Genomic DNA, 24,904 nt, shown 5'->3' with positions numbered 1-24,904 from the left:
CTGAGGATCGCCACGGAGCCAGAGGCCGTGACGTCAGTCAAGGTGTGTGAGCCGGCAACAACGCCTGCCATGGGGGAGAAAGCCACGGACGGTGTGACACCTCCGGATCCTCCCCGTCGCCCTGGCTCATCAGCTCTCCGCCTCAGGCTCCTCCACCACCTGCTCCGCCGCCATTAGTCGGCCCCCTGGAGTCGGCGGCCATTCCTCCTCCATGGCTGACAGCAGACAGCACACGGACAGACTGATATTACCCTCATACATAACTCTCCCTCTGGCCCACAATTCCAATGTTGCAGCCCAGATTGGCTCCACCAGGCCAAAGAGTTTCTATTTACGCCCTGGAAATGATGCTGATGCATATGCAGTGTGCTGTAACCACAAGCAAAATGGCTTTCAAACCCCTTTCAGTGTTATGCTCCATTTCCTGTTCACACACCATGGATATTTACTATGTATGTTTGAGCACGCAATGAGACATTAGATTCTGACATCTGTCCGAATGTGAGTCTTTTTAAGGGATAGATCACGCAAAAATGAAAAAAATGTACTCGCCCTTGTGTTGTTCCAAACATGTATGACTTTGTTTTCAATGGAAAATGGAGAATTTTGAAGAATGGGACTTTTTTCCTGCAGTTACCATGAATAGGGACTATAGCTATCTAGCTTAAAGATGTATAAAACATGACACAATAAAAGTGGTCTATATTCCACATATATAAAATGTGCACTATATATTCCACATCATAAGATAGCTGTGGGTTATGAGCATACTGAAATTTAAAAGGGATTGTTCACCCAAAAATGAAAATTGTCATCCATTGCTCACCCTTTGTTGTTTCAAACACATAAGACTTTAGTTTGTTTTCAAAACAGAAATGAACTTTTATTTAGTGAAACCTGAAATATTTCTCTTCCTCCAGTGAATTTTTTTTACACCAAAAAAACGTAGACACATTTAAATGGTCTTAAGGTTTGTTCTTGTGCATTAAGCAAGCATGTTTGAGTTTTCTTTTATCATATTTAATGTGCTCTATGTACATGCATTGATCAATGTTTATATGTGAATAAAAGCATACATTAAATCTGTTCTTAATGAAAAGTGATCATGTCTCTTCAGATAACTTTTACAATCTCTTTATGAATTTCTTGACGTTTGGTGTCATTGGCTTTCATTGGAGAGACATAAATCTCACAGGTTTCATGGAAAATATTTTCTTTTGTGTTTTCCAAGATTATTGAAGATCCTGACAGCCAGCATTGCTCCCCATGGCTTATTAATGAGAGTTCATGAGAGATGTATTGATATCCAATTTGTGAACGAGCAAACAAGCAAATATTTTAAATCAAATCTTTTCAATGAATCTATTAACCTAATTCAAAACACCTGTCTGAATGATTTATTCATGAATCAGATTGATTCTGTTAAAAATTCGACTTAAAAGGATATTTCACCCAAAATGAAAATTGTGTCATTAATTACTCACCCTCATATCGTTCTAAACCCATAAGACCTTTGTTCATCTTCAGAACACAAATTAATTTTTTTTTAATGAAATCCAAGAGCTTTCTGACCCTGCATAGAAGCCTGACACATTCAAGGCCCAGAAAGGTACAGTAGTAAGGACATTGTTAAAATAGTCCATGTGACATCAGTGGTTCAGTCTTAATTTTATGAAGCTACGAGAATACTTTTTGTGTGCAAAAAAAACAAAAAGAATGGCATTATGCATTGTGGTTATTTTTGTTTTCTTTACGCACAAAAAGTATTCTCGAATGAATGTCTTACGGGTTTGTAATGACATGAGGGGGAGTAATGAATGACAGAATTTTCATTTTTGGGTAAACTATCCCTTTAAAACAAGTGTCCAGTACAGTCTTCAGGATTTCAAAATGTTATTTTTGTCAAACTTGTCTCTGAAGTTGATATTCCATCACTCAAGCTAATATTAAATACTTGTTTACAATGCTTTTCTATACATGTCCAATAATCATGACTGGTTCCTCAAAGTAAACCCATCTAACCTCCACTTTTTACTTACCTCCCACTCTGACTATTAAGACCCTTGACATAACATCTTAATGTCTGCTGGAGTCAGTCCACATGGCAGCTCATTAAACCTCTGTGAAGTTAATTTCACTGCCCAGCATTTTTACCCAGGAGCTCCACTTGAAGCTCCGTTTGAACCATTAATTAGTTAAAATCTCATGCTGGAAAATCTAGAAAAATCTAAAGGTGCTTTTTCTTGTTCATATAAGTGCTGTTTGTCTTTCCTCGCTGAGCTGTATGTGTCACTCTGTTGAATTACCTCTGAATAACAAGGGCTTATGCACACAGGAGGAAGTCCAACTATAGCTGCTATTTACAAGTTAGCACAGGGGCTTTGGACAGATGGGATGTTGTCTGGAAGCCGGCGTGGGGAATAGAGAAAAGCATCTTCTCTGAGAAATAGAAATAACGATTCTAGGAGTTGGAGACTTGTACATGTCTCTTCGCTGCAGCAAGCCCATTACCGGCCTCTCTCCGAACCCTCCATCTCCAAGAATCCCAGTTGTCCCCCGAGTGTCGGAGAGCCCACGTGCCTCATCCATCCACACTGGCGGGGTCTCCATTACGCCCTGATGGAAAGTGATGGAAAACCAATTGGGGATACAGGGCCGTGCAAGTACAATGCATGGTCACACGGCCCATCGCAGACAGGCAATCTGCTGTGATGAAGAGGTCCTTTACTCAACCCGCCTGTGCCCTCTAGGATCCTCTTCAAGCCCCAATGAGACCAGCACCCACTTTTCCCAAACCCGACACACCCGCACATCAGCACACATCAAATTAGAGAGCAGCCAACGCTGAGGTCTCCATGGATAGCGAGACATTTTGCGTTGTGTTCTATCTCTGTTCAAAGACTGTTCGAAGATGTCAAAGGTCACTGCACATGACCTCTGTCTGAATAAACATCTAATTTGGCCTTTACACAGAGAGAAATTCTGCCTCAATCATCGCTGAGGTTCAAAAAAATCTGTTTTTATTTCATCTAATGCTGCTGAGTTTTTATTGTTAATTCGCATGCCTTCAGAGAGGACCTTTTGAAATTATTCAAATGAGTTTTTATTAGTTTTAGGCATAAAATTGATCTAATTAGTCTGATGAGAATGCAGTGATTCTGTTGCACAGCCACTCTTGAGACCCGCATCACAGCGCAGTAAACAAAACGCCCTCCTGCAATGTTCTTTCATTCAATTTACCTGCGGTAACAGCCTAACAAGAGAGGTCCTGCAGGGCTCAATTTCTCTGTCCTGTTCTGTGTCCCTGTACAGGTGCCGTACGTGAAGGTGGCTCCGGAGGACATACTGAAGGTGCAGTTTCCTCGCTTTACCACGCTGAACCTCAGGCCCACTAATACAGACATCAGCATGGCTGTAGCCGGACTGCTAACGTTCTTCAACAGCAGCACGTCGTGTCTCATATGTGCTCAGGCCGATTGTGAGTATCACAGGGTTTCTATTTGTATTGTTTGTGTGTGTGTGTACATATATATATATATATATATATATATATTAATGGCAGTAAGCTCCACAGAGTAGCTATACCTTTTAATTTAGGCCTCAAAAAATATATTTTAAAATCTATTATTTATTTTTCCTTAAGGTCCTAAATTCTGTTCCCTAAATTTTCCATTAAATTTTTTTCTAGATCCTTTGCAATTTAATACAAATTTATCAACAATTTATCATTAAATGATGTCTGGTGAAATTTAACAATATAATCAATATTTTGAAATGTAATCTAATGAAAATATAACAGTCAATTTACAACAAAGCATTGCATTATTATTTGTTTGTCAAATAAAATGCAGCACAACAGAGCTGTATAGATTAAAACATGATTATAAATATGTCTTAGTTGTATGATATTCCTTAAAAATAATATTAGTAATATATTTCTGTAAATTTCTTCGTCAAACTAAGATTTTATTTTGACGTGTTGTCATGAAGACCTTTGAGTTTCAGTGCGTGTTTGACGGTAGTTTTTCTCAGAAGAAATAGGGAAAAGCTCACGAAGCGACTCTCTCAGCTCTGGAGATGAAATAAATGTGGACTATCATCATATCTTTAGACGGCAGGTGCTGAAAACCCACGCCATTCATTTACACAGAGAAACTTATTAGCGACATGCACTGACTGGCTGTTGACGCGTTTGTTTCTGCTATGCAATCGGCTGACAAAATGATCCATATCGAGTAAAAATGTCCAAAGCGTATCACTGTTATCAACAAAAATGTTATTGCCATCTTGATATATTATTGTTTATCACTCAGCCCTTACTACAGCTCTTTATATATAAAAGATGTGAGGGACTTCAACGATTCTGAAATAAACAACTAAATAAATAAATTTTATATTACTCTTTCTCGCCCACGATGGTTGGTGACACCAGCATTAGAGGCAAAAAAAAAAGCATGTGCAATAATTACATGTTCTGCTGGACTCTTTCTTAATTGGCACATATAGAATTGCCTGCATCTGTCAAGCAGCAGCAGTCCTCTCATATAGATTGTTCCAGCTGCTTTCTGACATATGCATTCTCTACAAAGATGACTGTGTTTCACAGTGGTACATGCACTTTCTGCACTCTTTACCACTCTCTGTATGCTTTTGTGCACGTTCACATGCTCCATTACCTTCTGCTTCTGTTGTTATTTAGCAATAACAACTGCTTATTAAACCTCACACATCCACACGGTTTTGATGATGATGTTGATTTAATTTCATGCTGTTTGACTGTACTGCGTTGACTGTACTGGATTATTTCAAATGTGTTGTTCATTCTGTCTCTTGTCCATCTGTGTCCTTCGGGCCTTCATCATTTGTGCTGTCCCATTCATTCACCATCAAACTGCCGCTAATGTCAGTGCACTCTGCTGAAACAGAGATGTCCATGGAAATGAATGGCTGAAGGTTCAAATCAAACCCGCTGTAGTCAAAGAAAAGGCAGCTGACGGATGAAGTCATCGCAAAGTCTCCTTATTAGACACACATTGAGTTCAGCTTGGCAGAGGATTAAAGTTTAGTATTCTGACTTCACATCTCGGTGCGAGGATGCCACAAATTACCCAGAGAATCCAAACAAAGTCACATTGCCCCTTCAGACAGTGGCTACCTTTCTCCGTAATCAGCTTAAGGCCTTCAAGTGGAACAGCTATAATTCCCACTAAGACGTCAGAGAGGGGTGTAGAGAGATGGCAAACTACCAGTACGGACTTGAGAACAGGGTCAGGACTGAACCAAACCAATACGAAGATTCATATTGAAAAAAAATGACCTTATATTATGTGGGCCAAATTCAGGATTTAAGTATTTGATCCCTTTCATGAGTTGGTATTTGATTTAATTGGCTACACCTAAAGGATGCTGAATTGGAATTTTTATTTTACTGAACTGCCATTTGTGACAAAACGTGAATAATTGTATCAGATATTAAATATTATTTTTGTATGATTAGAGATATTTTTAAGTTCAGGACTTTCAAAACTGATTTTAAATTTTCCCATACAGTACCACAAAAATGTTATTTATTAAATATAATGAAATATTCACTACCATTTAAAAGTTTGGGATCAGTGAGATTTTTTAATGTTTTTGAAACATTTTTTTAATTGATTTAACCAAAAATACAGTAAAATAGTAATATTGTGAAATATTATTACAATTTAAAATAGCTATTTTCTATTTAAATATATTTTAAAATGTAATTTATTCATGTGATAGCAAAGCTGAATTTTCAGCATCATTATTTCAGTCTTCAGTGTTACACTCTTAAAAATAAAGGTGCTTAAAAGGTTCTTCACATGCAGCGATGCCATAGAAGAACCATTTTTGGCTCCACCAAAACATCTTCATCTTCAGATGTTAAAAGTACTTTATGGAACCATTTCGAAAAAAAGTTTATTCTATGGCATCGTGAAGAACCTTTATTTTTAAGAGTGTACATGATCCTTCAGAAATCACTCTAATATGCTGATTTGGTGCTTAAAAACATTTCTTATTATAATCAGTGTTAAAAACAGTTGTGCTACTAAATATTTTGTGGAAACCATGATACTTTTTTCCAGATTTTTTTGATGATAGAAAGATCAAAAGAAAAGCATTTATTTGATAGATAATCAAAATCTGTTGTAACCTTTTAATTCGATTTGAATTCAAATTCAGCATCCTGTTTAGGAATTTAATTGTAATTTAAAAGGTGTTCTCAATTCTGCTCTGAATGATGCACAACACTGGTGCTCAGATGAACAAACTCTCGAGAGACTGACTGTGGGGGATTGGTATGCCATGATTATATCTACAATAGCAATATCTGAGGTTCATCTTAGTTCTGAGTCCTTAAAAGAACCCGGTGTTTTGCTCATTCTACCATAGAAAGCTGAAAGCAGACAGCATTTCAGGTAACTTGCTGAGTTTGTCTTGTGGTACACTCTAAAGTTAACCATTTCACGCTCATGCCAACACTATTACTCAAATGTTTTTCTCTTTGTACCTCTAGAGTAAAAGCCCAACTTTCTACACAGAGATGAGTCGGAAACAGGAAAAACAAAATAACCTTTTTTTCAGCTAATAATGAGTACATGCACTCCCTGAAGAATTCTGTAGGAAAATAAAGGAGATTCACAGCAACGACAGACCAAACTTAAAATGCATTGTGACAGAAAATTTTTAGAAAACTGTACCAAGATGCTTTTGACTCTCATAAAAATTCCCTTAGAGCAATGCTAAACTTAGCAAGCTTCCAAAATAACCTATATTAACTCCAGGTGCCGTTATTTATTTCTAAATAATATTTCATTTCTGTCAATCAGTGCATGTATATATGTGAGCAAGCAAGTAGAAGTTATATTTGCATTTATATGCTTGACATAAACCCCTTTTCCTCAGGGAACTTGTGTATTGTACTAAGGAAATTGTATTGAGAAAGTTATATGTAACACAAGGTCTCTTAATCGTTAAAACTATTTATAACCAATAGCTTTTTCAAGATTTATGACTTAAGGCCCATTCGCACCAAGAACAATAACTGTAATGATAACTTTAATGATAACTATTGTGTATTATTGTTCGGTCAAATGGATTTTGATTGGCTGTCAATGTTTTTATTATTCATCAGCTGAAAAAATTGCTTTCTTTAAGTTAAAGGATGGTAACTGTAATATTTTAATAATCATTCTAATTCTATGAAAATAGCAACATTGATACCGTTGGAAACACTTTCAGAATGATTTTTTTCCAGGTGTTGAACAATAAAATCATTGACTGCCAATCAGAATCCATCAGTCTTTACAGCACTTGAGCATTTAAAGCTGCAAATGATATAACATAAGCACACACTTATAATGATATATTGATGGCAGTTACAATAATGTACACTCTAAAAAATGCTGGGTTGTTTCAACCCAACTTTTGATAGATAATCAAAATCTGTTGTAACCTTTTAATTCGATTTGAATTCAAATTCAGCATCCTGTTTAGGAATTTAATTGTAATTTAAAAGGTGTTCTCAATTCTGCTCTGAATGATGCACAACACTGGTGCTCAGATGAACAAACTCTCGAGAGACTGACTGTGGGGGATTGGTATGCCATGATTATATCTACAATAGCAATATCTGAGGTTCATCTTAGTTCTGAGTCCTTAAAAGAACCCGGTGTTTTGCTCATTCTACCATAGAAAGCTGAAAGCAGACAGCATTTCAGGTAACTTGCTGAGTTTGTCTTGTGGTACACTCTAAAGTTAACCATTTCACGCTCATGCCAACACTATTACTCAAATGTTTTTCTCTTTGTACCTCTAGAGTAAAAGCCCAACTTTCTACACAGAGATGAGTCGGAAACAGGAAAAACAAAATAACCTTTTTTTCAGCTAATAATGAGTACATGCACTCCCTGAAGAATTCTGTAGGAAAATAAAGGAGATTCACAGCAACGACAGACCAAACTTAAAATGCATTGTGACAGAAAATTTTTAGAAAACTGTACCAAGATGCTTTTGACTCTCATAAAAATTCCCTTAGAGCAATGCTAAACTTAGCAAGCTTCCAAAATAACCTATATTAACTCCAGGTGCCGTTATTTATTTCTAAATAATATTTCATTTCTGTCAATCAGTGCATGTATATATGTGAGCAAGCAAGTAGAAGTTATATTTGCATTTATATGCTTGACATAAACCCCTTTTCCTCAGGGAACTTGTGTATTGTACTAAGGAAATTGTATTGAGAAAGTTATATGTAACACAAGGTCTCTTAATCGTTAAAACTATTTATAACCAATAGCTTTTTCAAGATTTATGACTTAAGGCCCATTCGCACCAAGAACAATAACTGTAATGATAACTTTAATGATAACTATTGTGTATTATTGTTCGGTCAAATGGATTTTGATTGGCTGTCAATGTTTTTATTATTCATCAGCTGAAAAAATTGCTTTCTTTAAGTTAAAGGATGGTAACTGTAATATTTTAATAATCATTCTAATTCTATGAAAATAGCAACATTGATACCGTTGGAAACACTTTCAGAATGATTTTTTTCCAGGTGTTGAACAATAAAATCATTGACTGCCAATCAGAATCCATCAGTCTTTACAGCACTTGAGCATTTAAAGCTGCAAATGATATAACATAAGCACACACTTATAATGATATATTGATGGCAGTTACAATAATGTACACTCTAAAAAATGCTGGGTTGTTTCAACCCAACTTTGGGTCAAATATGGACTAACCCAACTGTTGGGTTAAATTTTTTTTATTACATTTTTAACCCAAAAGTTAAAAATGTATATGTATAGGTATGAAAATGTATATGTCGATAAAAGACATTTACCACCATCACAAATATTTTCCCAAACAGCTGTTAGAGGACGCTATTTTTGATGTGTTTGTAGACCTGGAACAAATATGTACGCACCATTGGCTAGCTGCTCCGCGCAGTGGCAGGTCTGGGGCCCATTGTGGGTAATAGTCACTTCTGCTTTGGTTGACAAACATTACGAGGTTGCAAAGTGGGCGTGCGAGCCGAAGGCTTGAGAGGAAATGCTGTGGGCCGCAGTGACTGCCCTTCAATACATTTCTATAAAAGAGGATGATGACTCCCTGTGCTGCCAGAGTAATAACCCTGTTCACCTGCGCCTCAGTGTTTGCTTGTCGTCTTCCGTTACTGTTTCTTTTTCTCTCACGCTCAGTCTCACAGGATATACAGCTCTCATTAATCACTTAGCACGCTGACAGCTTAATAGAGCATGGCCCACTCATGAATACTTCACAGAGCTGCCTTGCTGAGATGACACCATTCAAGGACAGTTATTCATTCGGTTAACCTATACAGCAAAAGGCCATTGAACATATGAGTTTATAGAAATGCAAACCAATAGCTTTTAGCACTAAAATTTATAGAAATGCTAACCGATAACTTTTGCTATTGAGATGAACAGAAATGATGGCCAACTGTTTTTACCACTCAAATTAATAGAAATGTTAACCGATAACTTTTAATGTTGAGATGAAGGAAAAATATGAACTGATAACCTTTTCCGCTGAGATGAATAGAAATGCAAACCAATAGCTTTTAGCACTAAAATTAATAGAAATGCTAACCGATAACTTTTGTTGCTGAAATGAATAGAAATGCTAACCAATAGCTTTTAGCACTAAAATTAATAGAAATGCTAACCGATAACTTTTGTTGCTGAAATGAATAGAAATGCTAACCAATAGCTTTTAGCACTAAAATTAATAGAAATGCTAACCGATAAGTGATAACCTTTTCCATTGAGATGAATGGAAATGTTAACCAGTAGCTTTTACCACTGAAATTAATAGAAACGCTTATCAGTGACTTTTAATATGAATATAAATGTTAACTGATAGATTTTGTCACTGAGATGAATGGAAATGATAAACAATGGCTTTTACCACTGAAATCGATGGAAATGCTAACCAATAACTTTTGCAGAGACATTAAGATGAATAGAAATACTGATAGATTTTACTACAGAAAATGATTAAAGTTAAATAGATTTAGCCATTGAGATGAATGAAAAACGCTAAAGGATAACGTTTGCCATTGAGATGAATAGTGATAACTTTTGAAAATATGTATTTTTTTTTCCATTCCTATTACTGTATAAACCTCCTTTGGATGAGTGCTAGGCTTCATCTGGCTCCAAAGATCCGTACCGTGTAGTGAGGCGAGTAAGGTCTCATTATTGAACAAAATTTCCTGACCTGTACTATCCAGTCAGGAGACCCAGAAGATCACCAAGACCCTGTGTTCGTAAGGTATTACCCAAATTATTCTGAACGGGGTCAGACAGGTGAGCGCTACAATCTCTTTCAAGTTTGTCCTCTTGAACTAAAGGAGCTCACGGATTTAATTGAAAGGAACTGAGCTTTGGTGCCCAGATTGAACACAGTGAATCAAATACACACACTTCAAAGAGGTTTCCCACCTGTCAGGTTTGCTGTGCCTCTCCCCTAGTAACAGAAATATTGTACTACTTGTTTGCCCAACATTCTTCTCAGTGCTTTGAAGTGATCTGTAATTAAAGATGATTAAGTGAAGAATTCAGCCCGCGTCCCACAGAGAGACGAGAACCCAAACGTGGGTGAATTGGGATGATCTAATTCTCCTGCCTCTTCAAGAAGAATACGATAAATGTGTAGATGAAATAAGGACAGTACTGTAAAATCAAGCAAAAAGCCCCTGTAATGAAAAGTCAGAGTCACGGAAGTCGTAGAGAAAGGATCGCCTTTCTAGAAAAGGCCACTTGATATGAAGCAGGACATTGGAAACTCTCTTTTGTCTGGCTGTGTTTATTTCTGAAGTTCTCTCCTTTGTGCTGGAAGACATTAATTTAATGTGATAAGGAGCGAAATGGGATTCTGACATGCGTTGTTAAAGGAGGAAGACAAAAGCTTTTTTCTCAGTGGCTCACACCCCTTCAGCTTTCCCTTTTTTCTGTCTAATGAGAAGAAAAGAGTGCAAGAATGGTTGTCTGGCCCCGGGCAGGATGAGATCTGACTCTAACTCTTTTATTTATTTTTTTTAGCAAGAACTGATATAAAAGGTTTACCAAACTCTTCAACTTGCTTATTTTGAAAAAACAACAAGATGACCAGACAGCAACATAATTAATCATGACTCTTCAAAAACTCTTCAAACTGTTAACTATTGTAATGCAAGTGCGTATTGACACCCCATATCAAAGAAAGGATGAAAAGGTGCTGGCATGAATTAAGAAAATTCACCTTTATTTTCGAAATGCACATTATTTATCTTATTGTGCATTTATTTTCTTTTTCGCTAGTCCATACACTCAGATGATGTACCGTATGTCACAGAAGAAATTATCTGTTGCTGCTGCTGATTTGTCGCAACTGTTATACCAACATTAAATATACAGTACCTACTAGAAAGCAGATGCTTAGTTGAAGAACACCAATTGAGAAGACCAAATATCCAAAACCATCTACAGGTGCATCTCAATAAATTAGAATGTCGTGGAAAAGTTCATTTATTTCAGTAATTCAACTCAAATTGTGAAACTCGTGTATTAAATAAATTCACTGCACACAGACTGAAGTAGTTTAAGTCTTTGGTTCTTTTAATTGTGATGATTTTGGCTCACATTTAACAAAAACCCACCAATACACTATCTCAACAAATTAGAATATGGTGACATGCCAACCAGCTAATCAACTCAAAACACCTGCAAAGGTTTCCTGAGCCTTCAAAATGGTCTCTCAGTTTGGTTCACTAGGCTACGCAATCATGGGGAAGACTGCTGATCTAACAGTTGAACATATTTTCCAGAAGGCCAACAATTCACTAAAAAAATTTTTTTTATTGGTCTTTTATTGGCCTGAAGTATTCTAATTTGTTGAGATAGTGAATTGGTGGGTTTTTGTTAAATGTGAGCCAAAATCATCACAATTAAAAGAACCAGAGACTTAAACTACTTCAGTCTGTGTGCATTGAATTTATTTAATACACGAGTTTCAAAATTTGAGTTGAATTACTGAAATAAATGAACTTTTCCACGACATTCTAATTTATTGAGATGCACCTGTAAAGCTGGTTTGCTGGTCTAGCCTAGACTGGCTAACCCAGCTAACAAAAATATGTTCAAAGAACATTTTGCTAAAGTTTCCATTACATTTTAAAAACATTATTTCTGAATGTTCTCTGAACGTTCAAAATGTCCAAAAGGTTATGTGAACATTAAGGGTACATTCCATTTTCAAACATTATGGTGATGTTACTTTTGAATGTTTTCTTCTGAATTCATTTAAAAACGTTAGATTGGTGTCCAACTAAAATGTTTCAGGAAACATTTTTCTATGAATAATGTTTTTGTGCTGATGTTTTGAGAACTTTATTAAAGACCAAATAATGAATGAACGAACATTCTATTAGCGTTACTGGAAGAAAGTTTGTTCATAACTTGACAGAACCTTTTCAGAACTTGCTGAAGTTCTGAGAATGTTCCCTGTTAGCTAGGAAGCAGGATCTCTGCTGGTTTATCTTTGTTGATGTGTGCCCAAATCCCCTTTAAAAACAGCCTAGCCTAGCCCAGAGACTACATTAGACCAGCCAGCAAACCTGCGTTTTGTTTTGTTTTGTTTTTTTTTCAGCAAGGTTGGTGGCAGTTAAGCACAAGTCTAGTGGAAGTTAGCAAAACAGCTGACTTTACCTCAGATTTGAGGAATTGTTTACACATTGTAGCATAGTCAAATCCAGTCCGCCGAGTGCATGTATACATACTTCTGTTATTTACCTGTGCGAATAGTCTTCTGCTGTTTGCACTGTGCTCCGCTGAGCTTTTAAGCATGTGTGTATTTTCAGCTGTAGCATATGTCCATGTTGTGTGTGTGCTTTAATGATAAATGAAGTTGGCGCTTTGTAAAAGCCCAGTGGAAAGTGATAGCTAAGGAAATGACTGGCTGCTCAGATTGAATGGAGGCTAAGCCATTATCACATTCTCTGTGTGGGAAGCGGCTTTGTGCTTTTCTCTTGCCAATGCTGGAACCGTCTCTTTACCACCTTACCCACTGTGCTAACTTAACCCTACACTCTTTCATCATCTCATTTACCTTCCATGTATCCTCACATTTTGCCCTCTTAGCCAATCCTCCCTAATTCAAAGTCCATTAAGCCAAGCAAAGTTAGCGGAGTTGTTTTGCAGTTCTCACAAGTTCCTGTCCAACTTGATCGGCGCAGTCAGCGCATGTGTCAGCTAGCAGTGCTATAGCACTGTGTTTAATGTAGTGCACTAAATATGAAATTGCATGTGATGTGCAATGAGCGAAAGACAGAAACCGAATGCTTATGGTTAATCAAATATACGCTGAGTAACTCGGCAGGAAATTGAGATGACAGCTGTGAGCAATGGCATCGGCCGCTTTATGTGTGAAGTCAGCAGCTAAAGCCTTTCAGATTGAAAGAGTCAGATCATAATAAACCGATGTCACGTTCTGTTGCGATACAGTGTTGCGCATTTCGCAAGTCCTGTATTCTCCTGGGCCTCATAATTGCCAAAGGAACCGAGATTAAACACTCGGGTGATTATGAATTCGCTAATTAAATTAGTTGCGGACATACAGTGCAGCAAAAAAAGCTTTGTTATCGTTGTTGAATTCAATTAAAAAATATTGGCAGATAATTTAGCTGAAATTTGTCAGACAAATGTAATAGCATTATATTTACACCCACAGAAAATCGACTCTAGTCCCTTAATAGGGACGATCCCGTGGCATCATAATTGCTGTGAAAAGAGAGGGAGGATGTATTTCTTGTTGTGAGCAAAGGTGACATGATTCAGGACGCTGAAGTGTTTTGTGTGTGCCCCTTTTCAACAGGCCTATTAAACCTGGAGGTGTTACTGCGACAGTTTCTCATCTCCAAGGAAACCCTTTCCGTTCGCATGTTGGATGACAGCCAGGATCCCACCCCCCTTCTCAAGGAGATCCGCGATGACAAGACTGCCACTATCATAGTGGATGCCAACGCCACCATGTCTCACGTTATTTTGGAAAGGGTATGTCTCAGCTTGACAGTCGGCCTGTTGTGCAAAAAAATATCATTATTTTTGTCTAAATAACCAATGAAACAAGATCAATTTCATTAAATCAAAAGCATTAAATTCATTAAAACCACATTTGTGCGATGTAATTAGATATTGCCATTATTTATTTTTCTTTTCCAGTGAGGTAAAATTTAATGTATTTTCACTAAAAACACATTTCAATATTTTGTGAAATTCTTCCCAAGTAAACTTGTCTTGTTTAGGGTTGTTTAGTATTGTTTTAATTGAAAACAAGACAAAAATACTGATTGGTAAAATGGTTTTAGCAGCATATCCCATGGATAAAAAAAGGTAACTGCGACTTTTTATCTCATAATTTTGACTTTTTTTCTTGCAAACTCTCTCGCAAAAGTTTAGATCTCACAATTCAGACTTTTCTTCTCAGAAATGCAAATTTATATCTCACAGTTGCAAGTTAACATCTTACAGTTGTGACTTTTTTCTCAGAATTATATATATATAGAAAGTTTATATCCCAATTATGAAAAAGAATTATGAGATAAAAAGTTTGCAATTACATTTTTTATTTATTTATTTTTTACTACATGGTACATGGAAGCTTTTACAATAGGATGGAATGTGTTGAGAGGGATGTGCTGCAAAAATTACTAATCAGTTAACTAATAATTTTTGTTATTTTTTCAATTAAATAAATGTAAATGATAATAAACAAGAGAATATATGTGTGTGTGTGTGTGTGTGTGTGTGTGTGTTTGGGCTGGAGATTTAATGCGTTAATTAGATTAATTAATTACGGCGAAAAATAACGCGTTAAAATTATTATGCATTTAACGCACTTGCCCCGACCCAGACCTACATGGGTCATCTGAGCCTAGAGAACGTAATTAGAATGTCCCTAAAATTCAAGATATGGGGCAAAAATGCCCGTTTGAGCTTTTGTCTCATATTTACATCATATAGTTAAGCAATATCACATGAGCAATAATTGCAATATCACACGAGTGCAAATGTGATACTGATCGTATACAACAGTTCAATAAATAAGAAGTTAATATTGTGTTATTTTAGACACAATGTTGTCTGTTTTGCTCAATTTTGCAAACTTTGAGTTTTTGTCTCATATTTACATCATATAGTTAAGCAATATCACATGAGCAATAATTGCAATATCACACGAGTGCAAATGTGATACTGATCGTATACAACAGTTCAATAAATAAGAAGTTAATATTGTGTTATTTTAGACACAATGTTGTCTGTTTTGCTCAATTTTGCAAACGAAAATATAAAGACAAAGCAGAACTTTTCGTCTCCGAGCAACGCACAGCTGCATTTCATTTCTTAATCCACGTTTTGAATGAATTGGGTGAACCATTAGGCTCGTTGGATTTGAAGCGGCGCTGCACAGATCGATCAGTGTATAACATCAAATGTACTGCAAGAGCGATTCAAAAGCATGCAGAGCCATCTACTCTCAAAACTTACAATTCTGAGGAAAAAAATATGTTTTTGAAACTTCCTATGAATCGTGCAAATTTGAGAAAACAATTATTGTGAGATAAAAAGTAATAATTTTCAGAAATAAGCTTCCATAGGATCTCCATACATCCAAGGTTTGCAAAAATATGAGTAAAAGGCTATGATTATGTAATTATAAGCTGAAAATAGTTTGCTATTACTATTCAAATGATAGATCTGGATGTCAGTGACCATGACCTTGAGTCTCAGAATAAAATTAACAATCGCTCATGAAGATGGAAGAATATAATGATGCCATTAAGCTATATAAGTAAGTGTTCCACTAGATTCTCAGTGTAGCATTATTCTCATGACATTTTGTTCATGTGTTTTTTAAGTATAAGAGTTACATATAATAGAGTTAATTATTCATCCATCCCTTGAACTCAGTTGGAGCCTGTTGCTCCTCATTTGTAAGACTGAAACGTATGAACTGTAGTAAGTAAATCTTTCTTTCTGACACATTCAATGCAAATGAACATGAACATACATGGATGCGGCCTCATGACTGAGTAATTCAGTATAGATGAATGACTGAACACACACACACACACCTCTGCAGCAAGTATGAGCCATAATTAAACATGAATCATTATTTTCAGGAAAGAGAAATTAATGGCTCTGCAGGAGAAGCTGATTGCAGACTGGTGAAAAGAGAGTGAATGTGATCAATGGAGAGAAAATGGACAGACAGAATTGCGTATGACACGTCTGTCTAAAAATGCAGAACTGAAGTTAAAAGAAGTTCAACTCCTTTTTTCACTCCACTGCCTAGTGTGTCACTGTTTTTATGCTAAACCCCATTATGTGTGAATGGGCCCCTTATAGGCTTTTAAGGTGCAGTCACATTTACTGTTGTTCTGTGAAATTTCAAAGGTGAAATTTAGTCATTTCAATAGGAATCACAGTCGGGTAAATAGCAGAGAACACAGAGCAGAACTTAAATTTCGGTGCGGGATTGCGGCTATTAACAATAATTCTACTCATTCCTGCAGGTTCCACGCTTATAACGGAACGTATCATTTGCACGTGCTTTTGAGTCTTGAGAACTCACTCGGGCACTCTCATTTTCTGTGCAGGAGAGTGACAGCTTTTAATCATTTTTAAGGGAGTTTGCAAATGTGATGTTGATTTAATACAACAGTTCAATAAACAAGTACTGCCTAATTTTGCTCTATTTCATCACGGAAAATAGTTCCAAATAAAGTAACAGCTGAGCCGCTGCGCATCTCCAAAAGCAAACACAGCTGTGTTTCATTCATGAATGAAAATGCGTTTTTGGACGAATCTAGTGAGTCAGTGATACATGATTACCCATTCATAAAGACAGTCACTTGCTTCATTCCTGCATGAATCAGCCATTCGAACGAATCAATTGAATGAATGATTCAGTGATAAAAATCAGTTATTTTCTGCCACCTGCTGGCGAATTTAGTTTAATTTTTAACATATAATTTCAGTTATTTAAATAATTTAATATTTCTGTATTCAAAATGTTATATTTAAAACATTAATCTCCACATGAATTTATGAATTTAATTGCACTCATGCCACCTCTGAGCCTCACTGAACGTCTGAAAATGTACCTACAAGCCACTTTTGTGTTCTTCTGCGCCACCACTGTAGTACAAATTAATTTTTTATTATTACTAATTTCATATGATTGGTTACTTATTTGTCTTATTCCACTTCTTATTATATTGATTTAAATATAATTTTTTAAAAGCTTATAAACATACATTTTTGAATTTGACATAGATGAAAATGATGCCATTACATGAAAATGCCCCTGTAAATCACTTTAAGGGGTCAAATGTCACCTCGTATTAGGAAGGCTAATTTTTTATCAGAATTTTTGATTATTGATCAGAAGGTGCTCCTAATTTTTTTTAAATTAGGAGGACAAGCGCTCCTAAAAAGAAAACTAAGCATAGAGCCCTGTGTAACGGTATATTAGATCCGTGCATGAGGTCTTAAAGAGACAGCAGCCTAAATAAACCTGCTGCTGTCTTTCATTATACAGTGAAGACTATCCAGTGCTATTTTACAGTTGAATAGATTATAGTTAGACCTAACTGAAAAAATTAAAGTACTGTTAATTTAATTTGTATCTTGTTATTGTTTTTGTTTTTGTTTGTGCTATTGATTGTCATGAATTTATTTGTTCTTATTTTATTATTTACTATTTACTTGTCTTTTTTAGTTAAAATAAATTTAATTCTGAGTGCATGTGATTCTTGGGTGGGGAGGGGGCGTGGTCCGTGGGAAATAGTCCTGCCAACACAGCTGGAATAAATCCTAACACTGCATACATTTAATAAAATTAGAAACATGCATTTACAAAGGTAAAAAGAAAATGCCCACCTGGTATTAGGAAGGCTAATTTTTGATCAGAATTTTTTATTATTGATTAGAAGGTGCTCCTACATTTTTTAAATTAGAAGGACAAGCGCTCCTAATCACAAGAAGAAAAAAACTGCCCTTAAACTGGGTGTGTGACAGGTATGGCTGTGGAATGGGGTTTGGCAAAAAGATTTTATTATTTTTTTTGCTTTAACCCCAATGATAATATGAACTATATAGTGCTCATGGCAGGGTTACTATAGTTAACTCAAACTAAAACTAAATTTAAAACCTAACATAAACATTAACTGAAATAAAAAAATATTTAATGTTATTTATATGTTATTTATTATTCAGTATTAATATTTATTATTTATTTATTTTAGCTATTTGCCAAGGCAACATTTCTCATTTTAATTTAGTTTAACCCGATGTACTAAAACTAAAATTTCAATAAAAATGTATATAAATATAAATAAAAATTGATTCAAAATATGAAGAAAACTATAATACTTAATGTCAATGATGCTAAAATAACACTGGCTCAGGAAAAACTGTGTATGTAAAGAGGGTTCAAATGTCATAACATCTCATAATAACCACAAGCCCATTTCTGCCCATGTTGTTCTCTTCTCTTCTCTTCTCTTCTCTTCTCTGTCTTGACTCAGTTTGTCTCTTCTCATGTTATCTCGACTCTTCGCTGCTCATTTCATCTAATCTTGTTCTTTTCATACATTTCAGCCAATGGTTATCCTCCATTTTTCCTCCCTATTCACACCATTGCTCTTTAATCAAAGTGTCTGATGACCATCACAGGTCTTTCCTTGGCTTTTCTTGTTGCTATGGAGACAGGGACAAGAACGCCACTGTTACACCTGTGGGTTGCACGGTTCACAGTTGGGTTCCTTGTCAGTTTGTCACCCATACTATGTTTCTCATACCCCCTTGAACCCATCTCTTTCTCTCTCTCTCTCTCTCTCTGTATTTCTCGCTGTCTCTGTTTTATCCATTCACATCTTCCCTTCATGTTTCCCTGTTCCTCTCTCTCTCTCTTGATCTATATGGAGCGAGCATGCGGCAGAGCTGTGGAAAGTTGGCACTCGTTCTGGTTGTGAGGAGCGAGTGTAGGGCAAGCATGCTAGAGCTGTTTGCCAATGTTCACAGCACGGCTCACACACCAGCTTGAGTTACAGGATTCAATTACATGGGCAATTGCAGGGAAAATCTTTCATTATAAAATACTTTACGCAAGGACAAAATCATCATAACCTGGAAAAACTCTCCGCTCCTGTGGTCCAATTTCTCCCTCTCTCTCTCTTTTTAACACGACACTGGTCAAATGAAATGCAGATGGGCATTACGGGATGTTAGGCAGGGAGTCTGGGTGTGTATAAGTGCAATAATACAGATGCTGCTTTGAACTGTAATGCAACCACTAGAGAACAGGTGTCTAGGAGTGCTGTGTTAGCATGACTTATGCTCTAAAATTTAGGAACAAAGCCGGAAGTTTGGGAAGTTCAAATCTGGTACTTCCGCTACCGTCAGCAGATCTGAGGCATCTACAAATTATGCTTTGCCACATAAGTTGTACATGTCACACAGGTCGGAAGGAACATAACTTTGGGGCTGTGCCATTAATAATGTTCAAACTAAAAAGTTTAGAGGGCACATTTTGAAGAAGGGATGAGCACAATTCTTAATTTCAAGTCTAGAAAAACTGTTCAGTGGGTTGCCTGAGTGACTAGTCAATTAATCAGCCTTAAGGAAGCCATGTACACTACTGTTCAAAAGTTTTGGCAATGGTATAAGATTTTTTTAATAATGTTCTTGAAAGAAAGGTCACACTTTATTTTAAGGTCCAGTTCTCACTATTAACAAGCAATTAACTACAACTTTGCCTCAATAAACTCATAATTTGCTGCGTAGTTGTTAAGTTTAGGTATTGGGTAGGATTAGGGATGTAGAATATGGTGATGCAGAATATATGCTTTGTAAGTACTAATAAACAGCCAATATGTTAATAATAGGCATGCTAATAAGCAACTTATTAATAGTGAGTCCCTATAATTGGTCCCTATACTAAAGTGTTACTGAAAGCAATTTCTTATGCTCACCAAGGCTGCATTTATTTAAAAAAAAATACAGCAAAAACAGTAATATTGTAAATTATTATTATGATTAAATTTTTTCTATTTTAATATATTTTAAAATGTAATTTATTTCCATGACAGTAAGCAACAATTATGACTCCAGTCTTCAGTGTCACATGATCCTTCAGAAATCATTCTAAGATGCTGATTTGTTGCTCAAGAAATGTGTGTGTGTGTGTGTGTGTGTACATTTTTCAGGATTCTTTGATAAATAAAAAGTTCAAAAGAACAGCTTTTTATTTTAAATAGAAGTATTTTGTAACATTATAAATATATTTACTGTCACTTTTGGTCAATTGAATTCTTCCTTGTAAAATAAAAAAAAAAAATTATTTCAAAAAATAAATCTTACTGTTCCCAAATTTTGAAGGGTAGTGTATAATGTCTTTTAACTGCTTTTACATTTTAACCATCCCAAAATGGTGCAAAATGCATCTCAACAGTCAAAGATGTCTATCCAGTGTAGTAGTTGTAGTAGTAATAATGATGATGGAAATAAAATTTAATTATTATTTTCAAAGTAACCAGGAAAAAAAAATAGCCAAAATTTTAATCAACCACTGTGATTCCTATCCTATTCTGCAGTGCACAATAACTAAAAATAAATCTGTGTATGCACTGTATGGCTTGAGGTTATTGATCATGGCTGCAAGGTTAATGAAAAGATCTGCAAGAGCAGTTTTGGAGAGATTATTTGTGAGACCTATAATAATTACCAAGTTACTTCATTGTTCTTTTTGTTCTAGGAAATGTAATTATATTTCACTACCGGTTATTCGTGATCAATATATTTTTAATTAATTATTTAACATTTTTCTCTGCTACAGAAAGAAGACCAACACGCCCAACCGCTCAATCTATTTCCCTCCCGTGCATTTATTGTACTCTAAACTGTCCCTTTTACTCAGTTTCCATAGAAATAATTGTTGAAAGGGTTTTCACCCCTGTCATATGTCATTTGATTGACATATTATATTTGCTGCTTGGTTTCCTTGGAGACATTGGAGAATTGATAAATAGAATGGCAATGACAGAACGGGAATGTTGTCTGTCTTTTGTTAGCTTTCATCCAACTCTGAACAGGTTTTACAAAGCAGTGAACCTTGTCTTTTGCTTCTGCAATGCAGAGCGCGGATTTAGTCTTAGTAGCTGTTTAAATTAGCCTAGCACTGTCAAAAGTGTTTAATGTAGCTCTCTCTTCTCTTTTATCTTCCAGGCCTCAGAGTTGGGGATGCTGTCAGTGTACTACACCTACATCCTGACTTCCTTGGTGAGAGAATTTAAGTCTGATGCTCTCTATTCCAAGAGTTTTTTAAGCACATGCTTGTCAAATATAAAGTAAAGAAGTCGAGTTTCATTTTTCCTCCCACATTAGAATGTAAAATTATAGTATACATTAAATATATATAAGTTTTATTTTACATTTTAATATGAGAGGGACAATTTTGTTACCTGCTTAAATTTGGCTTCTTGGTTGGAAGTTAACACAATATTGTTTTATGCGTAAAACTGCATTAACAATAATTAGTGTACCCGAAAATCTGAGAGTAAATGGTTAATGATGAGGCTAAAACCACACTGAAATCAAGCGTAAAGTGGTGCAGCACTTGCACTGATTTTTTTTCCTGAGTTGATTCAAGGATCCTATAAACAGTATATTTGATTTTTCCTTTTCAATCTTTCTGTTTCACACTGATGTGCGCTAGAAATAACAAACCAGGATGGATTTTTCAAAAAAAGTTCATTTCCCCACACTGCTTTCCTTCGCTTATTTAGTCTCTCCTGTCGCCGTTGTTCATGTGTCCAACACGCCAACGCCACACCGTCCTCCCATCCGCACGCTGGTGTTTCGTTACACCATTATCACAGTGTGAAAAAGGCCTGTCAAAAACGCACTACATCCATCAGAAAGCCAGTAATCAGTAAATGACTCAGAGAGAGCTCTTCAGCCTTTGCTCTGGCCACGCTCTGGGGAGTAATGAAGCACTGCGGTGCTGCAGGTACATGGAGGCAGTGGCGGAGCCAGGATGTTTTTATAGGGGTGGCACAGAAATCTTCATTATTTCAATATAAAAATGTCATTGACTATAAAGTATTGGACTGTTTTAGTGCCTAAAACACAACTGAATACAATTAATTTCTACTAAATTGTAATTGAGATATTTGTGAATTAGATCAAGTAATGCTTAGTGAATATGACAATTTGTGTATTATTCCCCACCTCCAGGTATTTTAATAAAGGGGCTCATTATAGCTTTATTGCTCAGTCAGCTTGGTTCTGGTTCTCAAAACTACCAAAAGCTTGTTCTCCATCATTGTATACTCATGGATGAGACATGCAGATAGTGATAAGAATTGGTAAAAAAAAACAAAAAACAAAACGGAAGTCAACAGCACATAAATCCAGAATGTAAAATGAGTTATTTTATGCATTTAAATGGTTTCAATCTGCTGTATATATTTGTTTATAAAAAAAAAAAAAAAAAAAAAAAAAAAAAAACATCAGCTTGCGCCTTATATTGTGATCTCGAATTGCACAATATCTTAGTACATGCATTTTAGAGACGTTCTTTAATGTGATGCTATACATGCATGAATGCTCTAATCGCCTTTTTGGTAACTTCATGGCTTAACTGATGACAGAACTACATTGTATGTTCATAGTTTCTTGTTAGCTTTATTTATGATGATAGAGCGTGCGCCTTATATTTGCGTAAAGTTGAAGAGTGTGCACCATCATGAGCACGGTAAAACAGCTGTCAGGAGAGGAAAGTTTGTTTTACTGACATATAGCCTAACAGCATCTCATCAGACCGCAGTTCACAGTTGTTCTGAAGCTCATTTGGCGCATGTTCCTTTCCGCGCTCGTTTGACATGTGCCTGGCGCTAAGGCGAAGTTGTAGTACGCGTCTGAAAAGTGTCCCGTTTGATGTGGTCATAAAGAGATAAGGCGGTTCTGCGCTTTAACCTTTGGTATAACCTTTGGTTATAGCTGACATGTTGCAAAGTCTCATGGTTAATCCAGCAAGGTGTGTGTTCAACAGGTACCAAAGATGGAGAAATATGGCGACAACAACAATGGAAGTCTCAATTTTCAGTTAAAAGCACCAATATAGATCAGAACATTAGATCAGGAAGAACATTAAGTGGACCAGTCTGAGAAAAAAAAAGTAAAATATGGTATTGTTGTAAAATTTTACTGTTGATGGAAATGCAGGGGTTTATTTCATTATTAGCTTATCAACAAATGTAACATTTAAATTAAAAAAATGAAGGTGCACAATTAATTCAAATAAAACAGAAATTGCAATATAATTAATAAATATTATTTTAGATATATAGATATAATGATTATTAGCTTATCATCAAACGTAAAATTAAAATTAAGAAATGGGGCTGCACAATTCATTAAAATAAAACTGAAATTGCACTATAATTTATAAATATACTTAGATATATGCCTAAAAAGACTTACATATATAGATATAGTTTTCATAATTGTCACATTGCAGTTTAAATCGCAATCATATATGACAAAATAATTCCAATATAATTTTTTGGCTACGTTGTGCAGCCCTACATATATAAAGAATCTAAAAAATAAAAACAATCAAAATAAAACACTTACAAAAAAAAAAAAGATTAAATATTTTTTCTGTTTACTTGCAAGCCATGTGACCTCAGAATTGAACATTGCATTATTGCATTATAACAATATTAATTCTTAGATGGTACTTCAAGTAAATAGTTCACATAGGTTTTCAGCTGACAAAAAACTTTGGGAACCTCTGACCTAAAAAATAGCTGGCTGAAGGCCTTGCCAAGATGGAAGCAAAGCTGTCTTGACTCCATTTTTAAACAAACTCAGAAAAGAACTAGATGGATGGATGGATGGCCTCTTTAGATGTAGAGGAGACCGTAGGCACTTTAAGAGATAGAATCGGTTTGCTGATAAGCGAGTCCAATTTATGACTGTGCTGGGGGCGGGGCATTTTTCAAAGGCAATTTTTGATCGAGCTGCGAGCCGAGGCCAACACATCCCACCCACACATGGCTTTACATCTCTGTCATCTCACCTGAATCCATCTGTCTTGGGAATAATTCAAGTCCCCGTGGGATCTTGGCTCAGATATATTGTTTCTGTACATTACTCAGCTACAGCGTTTCTCTCGCAGCAAATGTAAATCAGGACTTCACATTGTCCAGACAAGCTTGTGAATCACGCTCACCTGCTGCTTGTGAATAATTTTGAGGAATCAGTCATTAGTTGTGACAGCATATATACAAACCTTTTCCCAAAGTGCAACTGCAATGTGCTTTGCTATCTTTCCTATTCTCATGTCGTTCCAAACAATATGACTTTCTTCTGTAAAACTTGAAGATAGTTTTTGAAATTGATTCTTTTATGAAATATATACAGTATATATATATATATATATTAGTGCTGTCAAATGATTAATGGCGATTAATCGCGTCCAAAATAAAAGTTTTTGTTTACATAATATATGTATGTGTTCTCCGTATATTTATTATGTATATATAAATACACACACATACAGTATATATTTTGAAAATATTTACATGCATTTATATGTATAAATTTTATATTCACATAATTTTATATTATATATAAATAATTTAATATATAAACATATATATTTTTCTTAAATATATACATGCATGTGTGTGTATTTATATATACATAATAAATACACACAGTGCACACAAATATATTATGTAAACAAAAACTTTTATTTTGGATGCGATTTATCGTTTGACAGCACTAATGTAAACATCTAT

At 35.7% G+C, this 24,904-nt stretch overlaps 1 protein-coding gene across 1 annotated transcript in view; it reads left to right on the top strand.

Moving 5' to 3' along the window:
- The first annotated feature begins 3,316 nt into the window (after positions 1 to 3,316).
- LOC107743712 (glutamate receptor ionotropic, kainate 4-like) overlaps positions 3,317 to 24,904 on the top strand; it is a 126,413-nt gene continuing 104,825 nt past the window's right edge. Inside the window, exons 1-3 of the mRNA XM_016557106.1 lie at positions 3,317 to 3,478; positions 13,906 to 14,084; positions 21,321 to 21,374. Coding sequence (XP_016412592.1) covers positions 3,409 to 3,478; positions 13,906 to 14,084; positions 21,321 to 21,374 — 303 coding nt within the window. The 5' untranslated portion in view covers positions 3,317 to 3,408. The remainder of the gene's footprint in view (positions 3,479 to 13,905; positions 14,085 to 21,320; positions 21,375 to 24,904) is intronic.

Source organism: Sinocyclocheilus rhinocerous, unplaced genomic scaffold (assembly GCF_001515625.1).
Source record: "Sinocyclocheilus rhinocerous isolate Xijiao unplaced genomic scaffold, SAMN03320098_v1.1 scaffold166, whole genome shotgun sequence".
In the NCBI taxonomy this organism is placed as follows: domain Eukaryota; kingdom Metazoa; phylum Chordata; class Actinopteri; order Cypriniformes; family Cyprinidae; genus Sinocyclocheilus; species Sinocyclocheilus rhinocerous.
The sequence above is the reverse complement of the archived record's forward strand: the minus strand, read 5'-3'. Positions and strand labels throughout refer to the sequence as shown.